We start from the raw sequence: 18,992 nt of genomic DNA, 5'->3' as shown, positions 1-18,992 counted from the left end.
TCCTAGACTTACATTGTTGGGTTTTGCTGTTGTAGATTCCAGCTTTCAGCAGAATTATTTTACTTAGGACATACAGCGACTATTATCTGCATCATCCCCAACATGAAGACTACAGAAAGAGAATTGACACTGAGAAAGCAAAGAGGTCACGTTGCATAGTAATAATTAACAGACTGTCCCTACAGCATAAGCCTGCAGCTGTTTTATACCTACTGCCCAGGTCAGGGTCAGCCAGGGCCAGGTATCCTGCTCGGTGCTTAGGTGTGCACCACTATAAGAGTCCACACATAGCACCCAGAGTCCTTATGGGTCAGTACTGCAAAGCTCCAGGAGGGACAATATTGTTCTAGTAACAGTCTCAAAAGAATAATTTATATTAAAAAAATATATGAAAGCCAAGAAAAAATAAACTCTCTGTATGCCCCAGAACTTGAAGGAAGTAAGAATGCGCTGAGCTGGAAATTTTCTCCTGATTGTCTGTAGGATAAGAAGCGGTGCCCGAGATCTGAAGAAATGCTGACTCCTCACAAGAATCAATTAATTATCCACATCCCGAGCTTTAAGGAAATGATAAACTTGAAAGATGAAATATCGCACTAATGCATGAGTAAGGGATTGTAACAAGCTAAAATGTAGGCAACTTCAGGTATAGAAAAATAGCAGGCACTCACCGGTTTGTTGGAGTTTTTCAGAATTTATTCTTCAGACATACAGGGGAGGGATAAGATTGCTTTGCACACGGACGATGGTGGCCGTTTCATACCTGTTATCGGCGCTTCAACGGGTCCATCTTGGACCCGTTGAAGAGCCGGTAAAAGGTGCGAAATAGGTACACTCTTGATTCCGTAAGTGTCATGTCCCCACCAGAGTCCGCTCCTCCGACTTCTGCTCCGATCACCAGGCAACGCCGTGTTCCCGCCATGGCTAGTGCTGGTGATGGGAGAGGAGTCGGTTCCCGTGGCTCTGCTGAGGGCAAGCTCCACTCATCCACTAGGCTGGGTTTCCCTGGAACCTGCAGTACCACTGGCTGACTGTAGGTGGCGTGTGTCTTCCAGCTGAAGTTACCATCATTCACGTGCAGCCAATGGGAAGACACCACACCCTTCTTATTCCCCCTCCTGTCATCTGACCACTGCCAGAGATAGTTCTATTCCTGGTTCCTGTGTTATTTGTATAGTGATTCCGGTGTGCTGATCTCTGCTTGTTTCTTGACTACCCTTCTGCCTGCTGTTTTTGTACCTCGCTGCCCGATCCGGATTTGACCACCGCTTGTTTTCTGATTACGTCCTTGTCTGCCGATTCTGTCCCTGTTCTGCTATTCCTGGTTTGACCCTGCCTGACGACTACTCTCATCGGACTGCAGCCTTCCACAAGTAGTGATCTCCAGGGCCTTGTGTAATTCCAAATCCCTGTATAGGGGTTAAAGGGTTTCAGGGTAATGGGGGTCCTGCTTGTCGAGTGGCTTCCCTCTAGTCTGTCCATTACAGCCTGCCTGAGTCTGTGGATCTAGGCAGGCGTTACAGTAAGGCAAGCAGTTATTTTGATCCTTCTCTCTCAAACCTCCTGTTGAAAGTGCTGTTTTAGCCAAGTTCATGCTCTTTTAGAAGATGCTTTGAACTGCTGCTCTAGCAAGAATCTGGACTCAAACACAATTGAAGCAAAAAAGCGCACAAAGTCAGATCGATTGTATGTAGTGTCTCCGTAAAACCTTGTTTTCACATGTCAAAACTGTTATTCTGTATTATTTTTTGCAGGTGTCCACATCAAAATATGGACTAGCAATCTGCTCTGATTAGTAAATATTTTGATGTGCTTTTCTGCATTTTTCCCTTTTTTATGTTTTTTTGGTGCAGATTTTAAGCAGGATACTACCATTAAACGCATTTTTTTCTTCAGGCTCCTCATCGAAGCTGTGAGGCAGTGATGGGTGTCATATACGAGGGTCGATACGTGTCCCCCAGGATGTGGCAATGGGACGGATCTTTCTCTCCAGGTTGCATCTGGCAAGTGACCCATGACCACGGTTTACATGTAAAACCTGCAGAAAAAAGCAGGTGGGGGGTGTTGTTGTCAGAAACAGAGCTGAAGGTACTCAATCTGTATGAGCTGAACGCAGAGCCAGAGACTTGGCTGAAGACCTACGCCGCAGAGGTTCCTACAATAGTGCATGTGCCGCCTGTGCCAAACTAAATGTGGACAAGACCGAATGCAATACGGAAGTAAAGGTCTCTGTTTGATCTGAAGTTTGCAATTAAAGGCTTTCTTTCTTTGAACTAAACTTACCTGGGCCAGCTTTACTGGTGTAAGGTCTACGTCCCTACATTTGGTGGGGAATGCGGGCAACCAATTCAGGCATACCCCAATACCGCATGTCCTAGATTAAACCAGTGAAGCTGCAACTCCAACCAGCAAACAAAATAGAGGAACTGCTTAAACAGTTGGTCCTCTCAGATGCACAACAACCTGTTATTGCAGCCTTGTAAGAGACCCCACCACGGCTGACCCCAGTCAGGTTGGCTGTAAAGAAAGATGGGTCCAAAGGATGACCTGGAAGCGTTTGTGACAACTCAACATCTGGCTATTTGTGTGGAGGTGAGCTGTTCTTAATGAGGTCTGACATACGATTCCTTTGTTAAATCAAGAGACGTTAGCCATTGTCTCATGTCAGACTGATCGAAGCTCTATTGTCTGTAAATGTTGATTGCCTTAACCCTTCTAACTACATAATTCAGAGGAAAATTATGCAGTCATTTTGAACTAGCGTCCAATGAGAGAGCAGCCATCTCCACCAAAAAAAGAACTGAGGGGTATAAAAGGGCCTTGCTTCTGTCACCATAGAGTTATTCTATAAGCCCTTAGCCAAGGATCTACAGTTCCAGCTAGAGGATCACAGAAGTGCTACAAGATATTCTACATGACCTCCACCTAGGAGCTACGGTTCCAGCTGGGGGATCACAGAAGTTCTTCACTTCAGATATTCTACATGATCTCAGCCGAGAAGCTTCGGTTTCAGCTGGAGGATTACAGAACTGCTCAATGCTGAGTCCACAACTTTGCATGGAGAACCCAGGTTGGGACAACTCGGTCGCCTGGCAGCATATCTTGCTGTGCTAGTTCAGCTTGCTACTATCTCCTCTCAGTGGGTGCCCGCTAAAAGCTAGTTGCCGCTGGCTGGGATACTTGGCCCTAGAAGAACTGGCAGGCTAGCGGAAGGGTGAGACTCGGTTGCTTGTAGTACTTTGTGTTCTAGCTGGGAACATCAAATATATTTTTTCCTGTTGGTGAACCAAGAACGTCTTACCAATATGTAGTTCCCTCACCGTGTGTTGTCTGAGTAGTGTTCTGCCCATGGAGAAGGAGTTTGGGCATTGAGTGGCATGAGCTCTGGTCCATGCATTCTTTCTGAAGACAGCCAGGTCAGCGGATGAGAGCATCAACTGGCCCTTGTGTCTCCAAAGTCTTCATCACCATTTCTGAAAGAACAGTGGAGCAGGAAAATCTGCTGCCAGACCAGTGGGCAGAAGTGGTGGCCCCATTGCTGATGGGAGATGCCCAGAAGGCATATTTCAACCTCAGCCCTGAGAACGTCCAGAACTACAGAAAACTCAAAGGTTAGTTCCTTACCCGGATATGTGTCAACATGTATTTACGGACACGACAAGTGTAACAATGGACCTTTGTGGAGTCCCGACCAGCCAGGTCTCAGGCAAATGACTGGTTGCATGCAGTGAAAAAATAAATCAAACATGAGACCATGAGCCCTGGTCAGCTGGTAGAGAGGGCTGTAGTTGACCTTTTTGTGGGGACTCTGCCAGTTGCCGTACTGCGCTGGGTGGGACAACAGGACCCATGCATCTTAGATCAGTTGGTTAGCCTGTTCAATTAATATGTGGACAACCCAGAACTTGGTGCAGGACTCTGCCCAGCTGTGGGTAACTCGCCTGCCTCTTAACGCCAATGAGCCTGGAAAAGGGGCAAGTTCCTCTGGGACTGGCACTGAACCTGAAGATGCCGGGTCAGTCAAGGATATTTGCCATAGTGGGTCACCTTCTTAAGAATGTAAACCCATTAGGGTCCGCCTGAAGGGCCTTTGCAGAGAGGTCGAGGAGACCATCAATCCCAAAGCTACAAGTGATCAGGGACACTTTTTCGACAACTCAGCTCCAGGGTCTAACACTGGCCCAGGAAAGGGTAACAGTGATTAACAGTGATTAATGGGATGGTCGAGCAACCTGGTGGTTTTTCCTAACATGGCAGTAAACAAGGAGTTGTTATACCGGGTTGACAATATTTGGGAGGAAGTTCTAGAGCAGGTGGTAGTACCTCAGCCTTACTAGTGAGCGGTGCTTGAGTTGGCCCACAAACATGTGATAGGTAGCCATCTGGAGGCTAAAGATACGCAAACGTGCATACTACAGGGCTTATGCCGAGGTTCAGAGATTTTGCAAGTCTTACCTATAGTGTCAGCTGACCTCCTGCACGGTAATCTCCGCAGTCCACTGGTGCTTCTGCTACTATAGAGGTACCTTTTGAGCGGATTGCCATGGATCTGGTAGATCCAATAGTAATGTCGGTCCATGGCCTCTGGCACATATTATGCCACCTTTTACCCAGAGGCAATTCTTCTACGACCTAACTTGGTGAAGAGCAATTTTTCATGTTTTGCCGCATTGGGTTGTCAACGGATCTGGGTATTCCTTTTATGTCCAAGGTGACAAAGGAATTGTGCAAATTGCTCTAGGTCAAGCAGTTGCGTACGTCGGTGTATCAACCCCAGACAGATGGTTTGGTGGAAATATTTAATAGAACATTAAAATCTATGATAACAAGAGTAATATACAAAGATTGGAGGCTCTGGGATATGTTACTGCCATATTGAATGTTTCCCGTCCAAGAGATGCCACAGTCTTCAAAAGGGTTTTCTCCGTTCAACCTATAATATGGCAGACATCCCAGTGGCCTGCTGGATATTGCTAAAAAGACATGGGAACAGGAGCCTACTCCCCAGAAATGCATGATAGAACCCATTGCTAGTATGCAAGACCAAATTGCGGCAGTGATGCCCATTGTAAAGGAACATTGATGTCCAAGTAGCTCAGAGCTGAGGGTACAATAGAAAGGCCACAGTCAGATCCTTTAAAAAAAGGGGATCGAGTTTTGGTTTTGGTGCCCACCACAGAAAGTAAGTTCATGGCCAAGTAGCAAAGGACTCTGAAGTTTGGGAAAAATTAGAGGAGGTGAATTAAATCTATTAAAGGCATTGAAAAACGCAAATAAGAAAGTGTCTACATTGGACCTGACGACAATGGTCCGGTGGGAGGCCAGTAACGTGGAAGACGGAGTGAAGACAGGTGATACTCTCTTGAGACAGCAAAGGTGGGAGTCTTGCAAATTGGTGCAGTAGAATAAGGACATCTCCTCTAGAACTCCTGGGCCCTACAGCTGTGGTCCCACATTACACTGGCACCAAGCCACACGTAAGGGTGTGAATGAAACCGTATCGTAAACCGGGGCAAGCCATTGCAGAGGAGGGAAAAAAATGCTCCATCTAGGAGTAATTGAGGAGTCCCTGAGTGAGAGGGCCAGTTTCATTGTACGGATTCCAAAGCCGGACGGATCGTTAGGATTTTGTCAAGATTTTCGGAAATGGAATGAAGTGTCAAATGTGACCTTTAGCCAAAGGCTCGAGTAGATGACCTGATTGAAAGACTGGGTCAGGTATTTCACGACACTGGATCCGTCCAAGGATTATTGACAGGTGTTTCTGACAGCGTTTGCAAAAGAGAAGACCACCTTCATCACACCGAAGAGTCTCTATCACTATATTGTCTTGCCTTTCGGGTTACAAAAGGCTCTGGCTACATTTCAAAGGCTGAAGGACACAGTTTTAGAGCCCCATCAGATGTATGCGTCCCCGTACTTGGATATTATCATCTATAGTAACGACTGGCATACTTACTTGTCCCAGGTATAAGTGGTGGTGGATTCGCTCAAAGCTGCGAATCCATAAAAATGTGCAATAGGACTCGAGGAAGTCCGCTACTTGGGGTATGTTATTGGCCGAGGCATCATCAAACCACCAAATAAACAAAATCAAGGCCATTTAAATCCAGCCCCGATCTCTTACTACGAAACAGTTAAGAGCATTACTCGGCATCATTGGGTTTATACCCAATTTTGCCGGGAGGTTGGCACCCACCCTTCACCTATCTCCTAAAGGGAAGGAAGTCCGCCATGGTTTGGTAGAACCCTCAGGAGGAGGAGGCGTTCCAGTCCCTGAAGTTGGTGTTGTGTGGTCAGCCCATCCTCATTAACCCCAACTTCAGGGACAAGTTTAGGTTCAAACAGATGCCTCCAGAAAAGACCTGGGAGCATTTCTCTGTCAGGAGGTGAATGAAGAGGAACATCCGGTCACCTACTTGAGTAGGAAGCTCACCCCGGCAGAGAAATATTATAGTGTAGTGGAGAAGGAGTGCTTGGCCATTAATTGGGCCTTGGAGTCCCTACACTATTACTTGTGATGGATCATTCACCTCTGGTATGGATGTGTAATACGAAGGAGAGGAACGCTCGGGTCACCAGATGATTTTTGTCATTACAAAACTTTAGTTTCAAGGTAGAACATCGAGCTTGGAAGTGGCAAGGAAATGCTAATTATGCTCATAGAATATTCACTGTACCTCGGAGCTGAAACCCGGAGTATCGCTGGGGATATCGCCAAGGACAGCACTGTGGACAGCATCACCAGGGACAGGTGAGTATTCAGCAAGCAGTGTGTGTGCAGTGACGGCCAGGAGGTCATTGAAGTCTGATGATCTCGGTTCGTCACTGCACACACACTGCTTGCTGAATACTCATCTGTCCCCAGCGCTGTCCCCAGCGGTGCTGTCCCCGCGATGCTCCTGCTTCCAGGTCCGAGGTGCAGTGAATATTCAGTGAGTATAATGAGCGGGGGTCAGAAGCAGGAGACAGCGGAGCCGAAGAAAACAGCGCTGGATACAAGTGAATATAGAAAATCTTTTTATTTCAAAGACACTTGTTTTCTCCGGTATGTGTCACACTGATGTTACACGGATCACATCAGTATGCAGGCCATGTGACACCCGTCCTGCCGAGAAAAAACGTACATGTCTCCTTGTGTGCGTGCGGGGCCAAGCAGGGTCACACGGTTCATCTGAAAACACGGATGTATGTAACTTTAGGCCTCTTTCACACGTCAGTGATTTTCGTATGTATATGACAGCTTTTATACGTACCAGAATCACTGACATACGCAGACCCATTAAAATCAATGGGTCTGTGCAAACATCAGTGATTTTTCACTGACCGTGTCTCGGTGATTTTGGCACGGAGACATGTCCGTTTTTTTCTGGCATCACTGATGTCCCACAGACTACACTATGGTGTGATCTGTGAAACACGTACCAGAAAAACACGTACATTGAAAATAAAAAGCTTTTTATACACGCCTTCTCCAGGAACGCTGTCTCCGGCCGCTGCTCTCTGCTACTTCCAAGCCACCTCGTTATTCTCATGCATATGCATCTAGGCACTGCACAGCTGACCCTGAAGTAGCTTAAGAGGGGAGACAGCTGGATACAGCAGAGCCGGAGACATCAGCACCACGGATGAGTTTACCTTCATGTGCTACTGTATCACGGATCACTGATCACGGATAGCACATGTAGAACCCACGTGTGACGTGAATCACGGCAAATGGAAGGACATATGCGTTTTTAACATGTCGGTGAAAAACGTCTGTGATTTTCATTGACCTGGGAAACAGGCCTATAGAATAACATAGGTACGTGTGGCATCACGCATGTCACACGTACCTGAAACACGGACGTCTGAAACCGGCCTAAAAGAGCTCAACTAGGCAGGTAAAACAGCACTCTCAGCACAGTGATTAGAGAGAAGGAAGCAAAATAGGATAATGGAGTATCTTATAAAGATTTATAACTTTTTCAGAAGCTGATCAATGATTAAATAAAATTGCAAAGTTACTCTTTAAAAGAAAGCTGCCCTGAAGAACAGCATGCACTGGTACTGAGGCTCATCGCTCGTGTGATCCCCATTTATAAGAATTAATGAGGTTCTACAAGATTAGAAAATCCCAGAAACAGCGCCACACATGTCTATGGGCTGCGTTTGGCACTGCAGCTCTATTGAAGTTAATGGATCTGAGCTGCAATACCAGACACAACCTGAGGATCGGGTGTGGCGCTGGTTTCATAATGAAAGCAGCAATGATTGGCTAATATGTGCTACCTCTTTAATATCTATTATTTAAAAATGAGAGTTACAGAGGGATTACAGATTAGCAAATCAGGGCGGCTTTTATTATGAAAACGGTTCACTTACGGACTATATATTAATTGTCAGAGGTGACGGGGGGGGGGGGGGGGGCGCACGTACTACCGGGGGCACAATGGATTTTTGTTGGAATTAGAATAGACTATAATGCAAAAAATGACCAGGACAGTGCCCCTGCTCATGCTCAGCCACAATGGCCCAGGACAGCGCCCCTGCTCCTGCTCAGCCACAATAGCCCAGGACAGTGCCCCTGCTCATGCTCAGCCACAATGGCCCAGGACAGCGCCCCTGCTCCTGCTCAGCCACAATAGCCCAGGACAGTGCCCCTGCTCATGCTCAGCCACAATGGCCCAGGACAGCGCCTCTGCTCCTGCTCAGCCACAATGGCCCAGGACAGCGCCCCTGCTCATGCTCAGACACAATGGCCGAGGATAATGCCCCTGCTCCTGCTCATCCACAATGGCCCATAATGACACCCCTTGTCATGCTCAGCAACAATGGCCCACGATGACACCCCTTGTCATGCTCAGCAACAATGGCCCACAATGACACCCCTTGTCATGCTCAGCCACAATGGCCCACAATGACACCCCTTGTCATGCTCAGCAACAATGGCCCACAATGACACCCCTTGTCATGCTCAGCAACAATGGCCCACAATCACACCCCTTGTCATGCTCAGCAACAATGGCCCACAATGACACCCCTTGTCATGCTCAGCCACAATGGCCCACAATGACACCCCTTGTCATGCTCAGCAACAATGGCCCACAATGACACCCCTTGTCATGCTCAGCAACAATGGCCCACAATGACACCCCTTGTCATGCTCAGCCACAATGGCCCACAATGACACCCCTTGTCATGCTCAGCAACAATGGCCCACAATGACACCCCTTGTCATGCTCAGCCACAATGGCCCACAATGACACCCCTTGTCATGCTCAGCAACAATGGCCCAGCACAACGCCCCTGCTCCTGCTCAGCGACAATGACCCAGCAGATCATCTGAAGTATCACATAGGCCATTAACATTTCAGATAAAATGTATTAGCTCCCCTCTGAAAGAGAGACCGTTGCTACGGAGCCATATAAGAAGCACCTTTCTTATGTTCCCGCAATCTATCAGAGCCCCCAGGCAACGGTGTTGCATTGGTAGTCCATAAAGGTTGCCCTAAATGCCAAAATCCATGGGAACACATCATTTCGACCCAGGCCCTTCCCCCACTGTCAAGTGATCAGCATCAACACGTGCTGCTTTTTCAGTGAGTGCCCACCTGAGAGCGCCACAGGAGAGATGAGTTGGTCACTGACTGCTGCACTCTGCATAGGCAGCAACCGAATTGAGAAATTGCAAAGCTCAGCATAATGAAGTGGGCTTTACCATCTCAGTTACACCAGCCGATGACCAACTCCTTCACTGCTGCGCTGCGCATGGGCAATAATGGAAATGACAGAAAATGACTAACTAATGAATGAAGACCGTACCGAATCAGATCCAGAGTACACCATTCAATACGGCTTTCAGTTATTCGTAAAAGCTGCTATCCCATTTTTTAGACTTTTTCTAACCATATGTAAGGGCTAGGGTAATAAAATATTAACATAAAATAGTTATTTTCTTTATTTATTTTTTTACTATTTTATGTAAATATTTTATTACCCTAGCCCTTGGTGAAATTGTTTTTGTTTTCTTTAGTATATAAAGTTATACGCTGTTAGTTGTTTGCTTTATTTTTTTTATTTTTTTTATTATTTTATGTTAATATTTTATTATTCTAGCCCTCGGTGAAAAAATGTTTGTTTTTTAGTATATAAAGTTATGCTCTGTTAGTAAAAAAAATAAATAAAGAAAATAACTAACAGAGCATAACTTTCTATACTAAAAAACAAACATTTTTTCACCGAGGGCTAGGATAATAAAATATTAACATAAAATAATAAAAAAAATAAAGCAAACAACTAACAGCGTATAACTTTATATACTAAAAAAATAAAAAAATTTTCACCAAGGGCTAGGGTAAAAAAATATTTACATAAAATAAATAAAAAAAATTAGGAAAACAACTAACAGCGTATAACTTTATATACTTAAAAATAAACATTTTTTCACCAAGGGCTAGGGTAATAAAATATTTACAAAAAATATAAAAAAAAAAAAAAATAAGGCAAACAACTAACAGCATATAACTTTATATACCTAAAAAACAAACATTTTTTTCACCAAGGGCTAGGGTAATAAAATATATACATAAAATAATAAAAAATGAAAGCAAACAACTAACAGCGTATACCTTCATATAAAAAAACAAACTTTTTTCTTCCTGAAATTACAACACATGGGCTTGGTGGGATATATATCAGATAGGTAGAAAGAACGCAGAGATTGCTAACATTTCACAGGCTGTGGGGAGCCCAAAAATACTTGTCATACCCCATATCCTGGGAACCCATGTACAATAGTGGCGCAGGCACTGGTGATCCATGTGTACCACTTGCCCCCGGGGGCTCCATTTTTATCCCTTTGATGTTTTTGTCTTTGTCAAATCTTAAGAATATTTACCGGAACCTGAAAGCTACATAACAAGCCCGGTAACAAGTCCCCGAGCCTCCTCAGATATGAACAGCGTATAACACAGAGATCGTCCTGATAGGAAAACCTGACCTGGCGGAGAGTGGAGACAGATGGAAGAGACAGATGGATGAATAACAGATCTGTAGAAACACTTAGAAGATGACACTGGGTACCTGGCATAAATTCCACTTCAAAACTGGGCAACAGATCAGCAAGCACCCCTGTCTTGCCTGGAAGAGAGAAAGAGGAAAGAAAAGAGAGAAATTAGTTTTTGAAAATCGTCCCTAGAAGAGCAGAAATAAGGAGGAAAGGTTGGTGTAGGAAGACATTACAGGGATGACCTGGTCAGGAGCCAGCCCCACCAGTGAGGTCAAGAGCCAGCACCACCAGTGAGGTCAAGAGCCAGCCCCACCAGTGAGGTGAAGAGCCAGCCCCACCAGTGAGGTCAAGAGCCAGCACCACCAGTGAGGTCAAGAGCCAGCCCCACCAGTGAGGTGAAGAGCCAGCCCCACCAGTGAGGTCAAGAGCCAGCACCACCAGTGAGGTCAAGAGCCAGCCCCACCAGTGAGGTCAAGAGCCAGCACCACCAGTGAGGTCAAGAGCCAGCCCCACCAGTGAGGTCAAGAGCCAGCCCCACCAGTGAGGTCAAGAGCCAGCCCCACCAGTGAGGTCAAGAGCCAGCCCCACCAGTGAGGTCAAGTGCCAGCACCACCAGTGAGGTCAAGAGCCAGCACCATCAGTGAGGTCAAGAGCCAGCACCACCAGTGAGGTCAAGAGCAAACCCATCTACGCCATTCGTTTCTTTATCTCCTAAAGTTTGGTTTCCACCACGTACCAAGTTCCTTCATCATTGGCTGAACGTTAGCGCTCTTCTTATTGTATCCCATAATGTGATTATTAATTTCTTTATATGGTTTTACAAGGATTTGAGAGAGTATTCTGGAGGAGCATAAGTTCCTGAAAATCATCTCTAGATCGTCCCTAGAAGAGTCTTGACAGAGGCAGTGGAGGAAGATATAATGGGGCTGAACTGGTTAGGAACTAGCACCACCAGTGAGATCCTTCTACAACCATTGGAGAGGAGCAAATTGATGGTCCCGCGGCCACGTCAGCTCCTACCAGCCAGAATCCCGCCACCTCTTCCGATTTGTAGACCCACCATAACGTAATCAATGCAGTCTGATGAATGTATGATGTCAGGCCAAACCTACTAATCAGAAGAGGCGCCAAGGATTTCATTATCTACGATTTAGTATGTTATCTACTGAATATAGAGGTGTTATCACTATAGTACAGGATGGGAAGGAGGTGAGCTGTCACATCACCTATTTTGAATGCTGGATCCTAAGTTATCTACTGTATACAGAGGTGTTATCAGTCATTGTACAGGAGGAGGTGAGCTGTGGCATCACCTATTTTGAATGATGGATCCTGTGCTATCTACTGTATGTAGAGGTGTTATCAGTCATTGTACGGGAGGGGGTGAGCTGTGACATCACCTATTTTGAATGATGGATCCTGTGTTATCTACTGTATGTAGAGGTGTTATCAGTCATTGTAGTAGAGGAGGTGAGCTGTGACATCATCTATTGTGAATGGTGGATCCTGTGTTATCTACTGTATATAGAGGTATTCTAAATCATTGTACAGGAGGAGAAGGAGGTGAGCTGTGACATCACCTATTGTGAATGGTGGATCCTGTGTGATCTACTGTATATAGAGGGGTTATCAGTCTTTGTACAGGAGGAGGAGGAGATGAGCTGTGATACCCCCTGTTGTGAATGGTGCATCCTGTGTTATTTACTGTATATAGAGGTGTTACCAGTCATTGTCCAGTAGGAGGAGGTGAGCTGTGACATTACCTATTGTGAATGCTGGATCCTATGTTATCAGCGGTATATAGAGGTATTATCAGTCATTGTACAGGAGGAGGAGGAGGAGGTGAGCTGTGACATCATATATAGCAAATGTTGGATCCTGTGTTATCTACTGTATGTAGATGAGTCACCTTTGATTGTGATCATGTCTGTGATAGACTGCTGAAAAGTCATCCATACAGAACAGGAAGTATGAGATTCTGATTTTTTCTTTTAATATACCGTACATATAGTGATATGACAAATTGAAGAAATCATTATCAACATTTTTTTAAAAAGATGCATTTAAAAAAAAAAAAATAAATATGTAAACTATAAATCATTTTCTAATGACACATTCCCTTTAAGATTCCAGCATATTCCAGACAACATTTTCTGTCTTGCCATTATTGAGCATCTTCGTTTTTTCTATAATTTTATACCGGGTCACCAATGACTTTTGCATATTTTACAAGGATTTATGAAGATATAATAATATTCAGATCACTCCTTCAAAATCAGCACCAAATCATCCCGAGAAATAGACTGGACAGAGGCGAGAAGGGGAAGACGTGAAGGAAGACATCGAGGGATTGAACTTGTCAGGAACCAAAACCACTAGAGAGATCCTTCTAAAGCTTAGCTCCCACCACATATCAGAAGACTTTCCTTGACCATCGGCTGATAATAGTGCCCTAGGTCTATGGAGAGGGTCCCTAGAGGACCACCAGAAATCATAGATGGAGTTTGCACCAACAACTTCACACAGTGCTCCTCCAAAGTAGGAGAGTCTGGAGACTCCAGTACACCTTGCTCTTCATCGGTTGCCTTCTCCTCGGTGTCTATGTTGGATTATTTCCAGAAATGTCGACAGTGATTTTGCTTTGATGGTTTTTTATGCAGAGATATCCCATTACAACGTAATAAGCGCCATTAGTCTAGTAATACAATTTGTCTCGAAAGCTGTTAAGGTTCCATAAATCGAAGATGAAGAAGAAGGAAAGTCTCGTAAAAACTAAGTTACAGATCTGTGAATAAAGCCTTGAGTCACGAGGCCCTGAAGGCATCTCCAGTCTCACGTTACATGGTGGACGGGATTCATAAAAATAAGGTGTAAAGAACGTACACAGGGGACCCGAGAAGTAACCGATAAGATCTGAGGAAAGAGAAGGGAGACCTCCGAAGAAAGAGAAAATATAACAAGGATCTGGAAAAAATGAAAGGAAGTGTGGATAACAAAGAATCAAGATTAAGGAGGGTAAAGGGAAACTTAAGATTTAATATATATGATCAGAAGGGAAATGAGAAATACAGTTAGGTCCAGAAATATTTGGACAGTGACACAAGTTTTGTTATTTTAGCTGTTTACAAAAACATGTTCAGAAATACAATTATATATATAATATGGGCTGAAAGTGCACACTCCCAGCTGCAATATGAGAGTTTTCACATCCAAATCGGAGAAAGGGTTTAGGAATCATAGCTCTGTAATGCATAGCCTCCTCTTTTTCAAGGGACCAAAAGTAATTGGACAAGGGACTCTAAGGGCTGCAATTAACTCTGAAGGCGCCTCCCTCGTTAACCTGTAATCAATGAAGTAGTTAAAAGGTCTGGGGTTGATTACAGGTGTGTGGTTTTGCATTTGGAAGCTGTTGCTGTGACCAGACAACATGCGGTCTAAGGAACTCTCAATTGAGGTGAAGCAGAACATCCTGAGGCTGAAAAAAAAGAAAAAATCCATCAGAGAGATAGCAGACATGCTTGGAGTAGTAAAATCAACAGTCGGGTACATTCTGAGAAAAAATGAATTGACTGGCGTCCACGGATCACAACAGTGGTGGATGATCGCCGCATACTTTCTTTGGTGAAGAAGAACCCGTTCACAATATCAACTGAAGTCCAGAACACTCTCAGTGAAGTAGGTGTATCTGTCTCTAAGTCAACAGTAAAGAGAAGACTCCATGAAAGTAAATACAAAGGGTTCACATCTAGATGCAAACCATTCATCAATTCCAAAAATAGACAGGCCAGGGTTAAATTTGCTGAAAAACACCTCATGAAGCCAGCTCAGTTCTGGAAAAGTATTCTATGGACAGATGAGACCAAGATCAACCTGTACCAGAATGATGGGAAGAAAAAAGTTTGGAGAAGAAAGGGAACGGCACATGATCCAAGGCACACCACATCCTCTGTAAAACATGCTGGAGGCAACGTGATGGCATGGGCATGCATGGCTTTCAATGGCACTGGGTCACTTGTGTTTATTGATGACATAACAGCAGACAAGAGTAGCCGGATGAATTCTGAAGTGTACCGGGATATACTTTCAGCCCAGATTCAGCCAAATGCCGCAAAGTTGATCAGACGGCGCTTCATAGTACAGATGGACAATGACCCCAAGCATACAGCCAAAGCTACCCAGGAGTTCATGAGTGCAAAAAAGTGGAACATTCTGCAATGGCCAAGTCAATCACCAGATCTTAACCCAATTGAGCATGCATTTCACTTGCTCAAATCCAGACTTAAGACGGAAAGACCCACAAACAAGCAAGACCTGAAGGCTGCGGCTGTAAAGGCCTGGCAAAGCATTAAGAAGGAGGAAACCCAGCGTTTGGTGATGTCCATGGGTTCCAGACTTAAGGCAGTGATTGCCTCCAAAGGATTCGCAACAAAATATTGAAAATAAAAATATTTTGTTTGGGTTTGGTTTATTTGTCCAATTACTTTTGACCTCCTAAAATGTGCAGTGTTTGTAAAGAAATGTGACAATTCCTACAATTTCTATCAGATATTTTTGTTCAAACCTTCAAATTAAACGTTACAATCTGCACTTGAATTCTGTTGTAGAGGTTTCATTTCAAATCCAATGTGGTGGCATGCAGAGCCCAACTCGCCAAAATTGTGTCACTGGCCAAATATTTCTGGACCTAACTGTACAAAGATTCTAAGGAGGAAGAACGGATGCATGAGATCTAAGGAGGAAGAACGGATACATGAGATCTAAGGAGGAAGAACGGATACTTGAGATCTAAGGAGGAAGAACGGATGCATGAGATCTAAGGAGGAAGAACGGTTGCATGAGATCTAAGGAGGAAGAAAGGACGCATGAGATCTAAGGAGGAAGAACGGATATATGAGATCTAAGGAGGAAGAACGGATGCATGAGATCTAAGGAGGAAGAACGGATGCATGAGATCTAAGGAGGAAGAACGGATGCATGAGATCTAAGGAGGAAGAACGGATGCATCAGATCTAAGGAGGAAGAACGGATGTATGAGATCTAAGGAGGAAGAACGGATGCATGAGATCTAAGGAAGAAGAACGGATGCATCAGATCTAAGGAGGAAGAACGGATGTATGAGATCTAAGGAGGAAGAACGGATGCATGAGATCTAAGGAGGAAGAACGGATATATGAGATCTAAGGAGGAAGAACGGATGCATGAGATCTAAGGAGGAAGAACGGATGCATGAGATCTAAGGAGGAAGAACGGATGCATGAGATCTAAGGAGGAAGAACGGATGCATGAGATCTAAGGAGGGATAACGGATGCATGAGATCTAAGGAGGAAGAACGGATGCATGAGATCAAAGGAAGAAGAACGGATGCATGAGATGTAAGGAAGAAGAACGGATGCATGAGATCTAAGGAGGAAGAACGGACGCATGAGATCTAAGGAGGAAGAACGGATGCATGAGATCTAAGGAGGAAGAACGGATATATGAGATCTAAGGAGGAAGAACGGATACATGAGATCTAAGGAGGAAGAATGGATGCATGAGATCTAAGGAGGAAGAACGGATGCATGAGATCTAAGGAGGAAGAATGGATGCATGAGATCTAAGGAGGAAGAACGAATATATGAGATCTAAGGAGGAAGAATGGATACATGAGATCTAAGGAAGAAGAACGGATGCATGAGATCTAAGGAGGAAGAACGGATGCATGAGGTCTAAGGAGGAAGAACAGATGCATGAGATCTAAGGAGGAAGAACGGATGCATGAGATCTAAGGAAGAAGAACGGATGCATGAGATCTAAGGAGGAAGGAGGGACGCATGAGATCTAAGGAGGAAGAACGGATGCATGAGATCTAAGGAGGAAGAACGGATGCATGAGATCTAAGTAGGAAGAACGGATACATGAAATCTAAGGAGGAAGAATGGATGCATGAGATCTAAGGAAGAAGAACGACGGATACATGAGATCTAAGGAGGAAGAACGGATACATGAGATCTGAGGAGGAAGAACGGATACATGAAATCTAAGGAGGAAGAACGAATGCATGAGATCTAAGGAGGAAGAACGGATGCATGAGATCTAAGGAGGAAGAACGGATGTATGAGATCTAAGGAGGAAGAACGGATGCATGAGATCTAAGGAGGAAGAATGGATGCATGAGATCTAAGGAGGAAGAACGGATACATGAGATCTAAGGAGGAAGAACGGATACATGAGATCTAAGGAGGAAGAACGGATGTATGAGATCTAAGGAGGAAGAACGGATACATGAGATCTAAGGAGGAAGAATGGATGCATGAGATCTAAGGAGGAAGAACGAATGCATGAGATCTAAGGAGGAAGAACGAATGCATGAGATCTAAGGAGGAAGAACGGATGCATGAGATCTAAGGAGGAAGGAGGGACGCATGAGATCTAAGGAGGAAGAACGGATGCATGAGATCTAAGGAGGAAGAATGGATGCATGAGATCTAAGGAGGAAGAATGGATACATGAGATCTAAGGAGGAAGAACGGATACATGAGATCTAAGGAGGAAGAACGGATGCATGAGATCTAAGGAGGAAGGAGGGACGCATGAGATCTAAGGAGGAAGAATGGATGCATGAGATCTAAGGAGGAAGAACGGATACCTGAGATCTAAGGAGGAAGAACGGATACATGAGATCTAAAAAGGAAGAACGGATACATGAGATCTAAGGAGGAAGAACGGATGCATGAGATCTAAGGAGGAAGAACGGATGCATGAGATCTAAGGAGGAAGAACAGATGCATGAGATCTAAGGAGGAAGAACGGATGCATGAGATCTAAGGAGGAAGAATGGATGCATGAGATCTAAGGAGGAAGGAGGGACGCATGAGATCTAAGGAAGAAGAATGGATACATGAAATCTAAGGAGGAAGAATGGATGCATGAGATCTAAGGAGGAAGAATGGATGCATGAGATCTAAGGAGGAAGAACGGATGCATGAGATCTGAGGAGGAAGAACGGATGCATGAGATCTAAGGAGGAAGAACAGATGCATGAGATCTAAGGAGGAAGAATGGATGCATGAGATCTAAGGAGGAAGAGCGGATGCATGAGATCTAAGGAGGAAGAACGGATGCATGAGATCTAAGGAGGAAGAACGGATGCATGAGCTCTAAGGAGGAAGAACGGATGCATGAGATCTAAGGAGGAAGAAAGGATATATGAGATCTAAGGAGGAAGAATGGATGCATGAGATCTAAGGAGGAAGAACGGATACATGAGATCTAAGGAGGAAGAACGGATACATGAGATCTAAGGGGGAAGAACGGATGCATGAGATCTAAGGAGGAAGAACGGATGCATGAGATCTAAGGAGGAAGAATGGATGCATGAGATCTAAGGAGGAAGAACGGATACATGAGATCTAAGGAGGAAGAACGGATACATGAGATCTAAGGAGGAAGAACGGATACATGAGATCTAAGGAGGAAGTACGGATGCATGAGATCTAAGGAGGAAGAACGGATACATGAGATCTAAGGAGGACGAACGGATGCATGAGATCTAAGGAGGAAGTACGGATACATGAGATCTAAGGAGGAAGAACGGATACATGAGATCTAAGGAGGAAGAACGGATGCATGAGATCTAAGGAGGAAGTACGGATGCATGAGATCTAAGGAGGAAGAACGGATGCATGAGATCTAAGGAGGAAGAGGAATACATGAGATCTAAGGAGGAAGAGGAATACATGAGATCTAAGGAGGAAGAACGGATGCATGAGATCTAAGGAGGAAGAGGAATACATGAGATCTAAGGAGGAAGAACGGATGCATGAGATCTAAGGAGGAAGAGGAATACATGAGATCTAAGGAGGAAGAACGGATGCATGAGATCTAAGGAGGAAGAGGAATACATGAAATCTGAGGATAAAAGAGGAAATATATGGCACCTAAAAGTGAAGTAAGAATATGTGTGATTTGAGGAGGAAGAAGAGATCCATGGGAATGGGGGGGGGAGGAAAAAAGGACACA

At 44.6% G+C, this 18,992-nt stretch overlaps 1 protein-coding gene across 4 annotated transcripts in view; it reads right to left on the bottom strand.

Annotated features, from left to right (window-relative positions):
* The window catches only part of ILDR2 (immunoglobulin like domain containing receptor 2), a 260,966-nt gene that overhangs the window by 32,630 nt on the left and 209,344 nt on the right, over positions 1-18,992 (bottom strand). For 2 of the 4 annotated variants that reach the window (XM_075334918.1, XM_075334917.1), the window contains exon 4: positions 11,065-11,121. The exons of the other annotated variants lie outside the window; for them this stretch is intronic. In XM_075334918.1, coding sequence (XP_075191033.1) covers positions 11,065-11,121 — 57 coding nt within the window. The remainder of the gene's footprint in view (positions 1-11,064; positions 11,122-18,992) is intronic. 4 annotated transcript variants of the gene reach the window in all.

This window comes from Anomaloglossus baeobatrachus, chromosome 2 (assembly GCF_048569485.1).
Source record: "Anomaloglossus baeobatrachus isolate aAnoBae1 chromosome 2, aAnoBae1.hap1, whole genome shotgun sequence".
NCBI lineage: Eukaryota > Metazoa > Chordata > Amphibia > Anura > Aromobatidae > Anomaloglossus > Anomaloglossus baeobatrachus.
The sequence above is the reverse complement of the archived record's forward strand: the minus strand, read 5'-3'. Positions and strand labels throughout refer to the sequence as shown.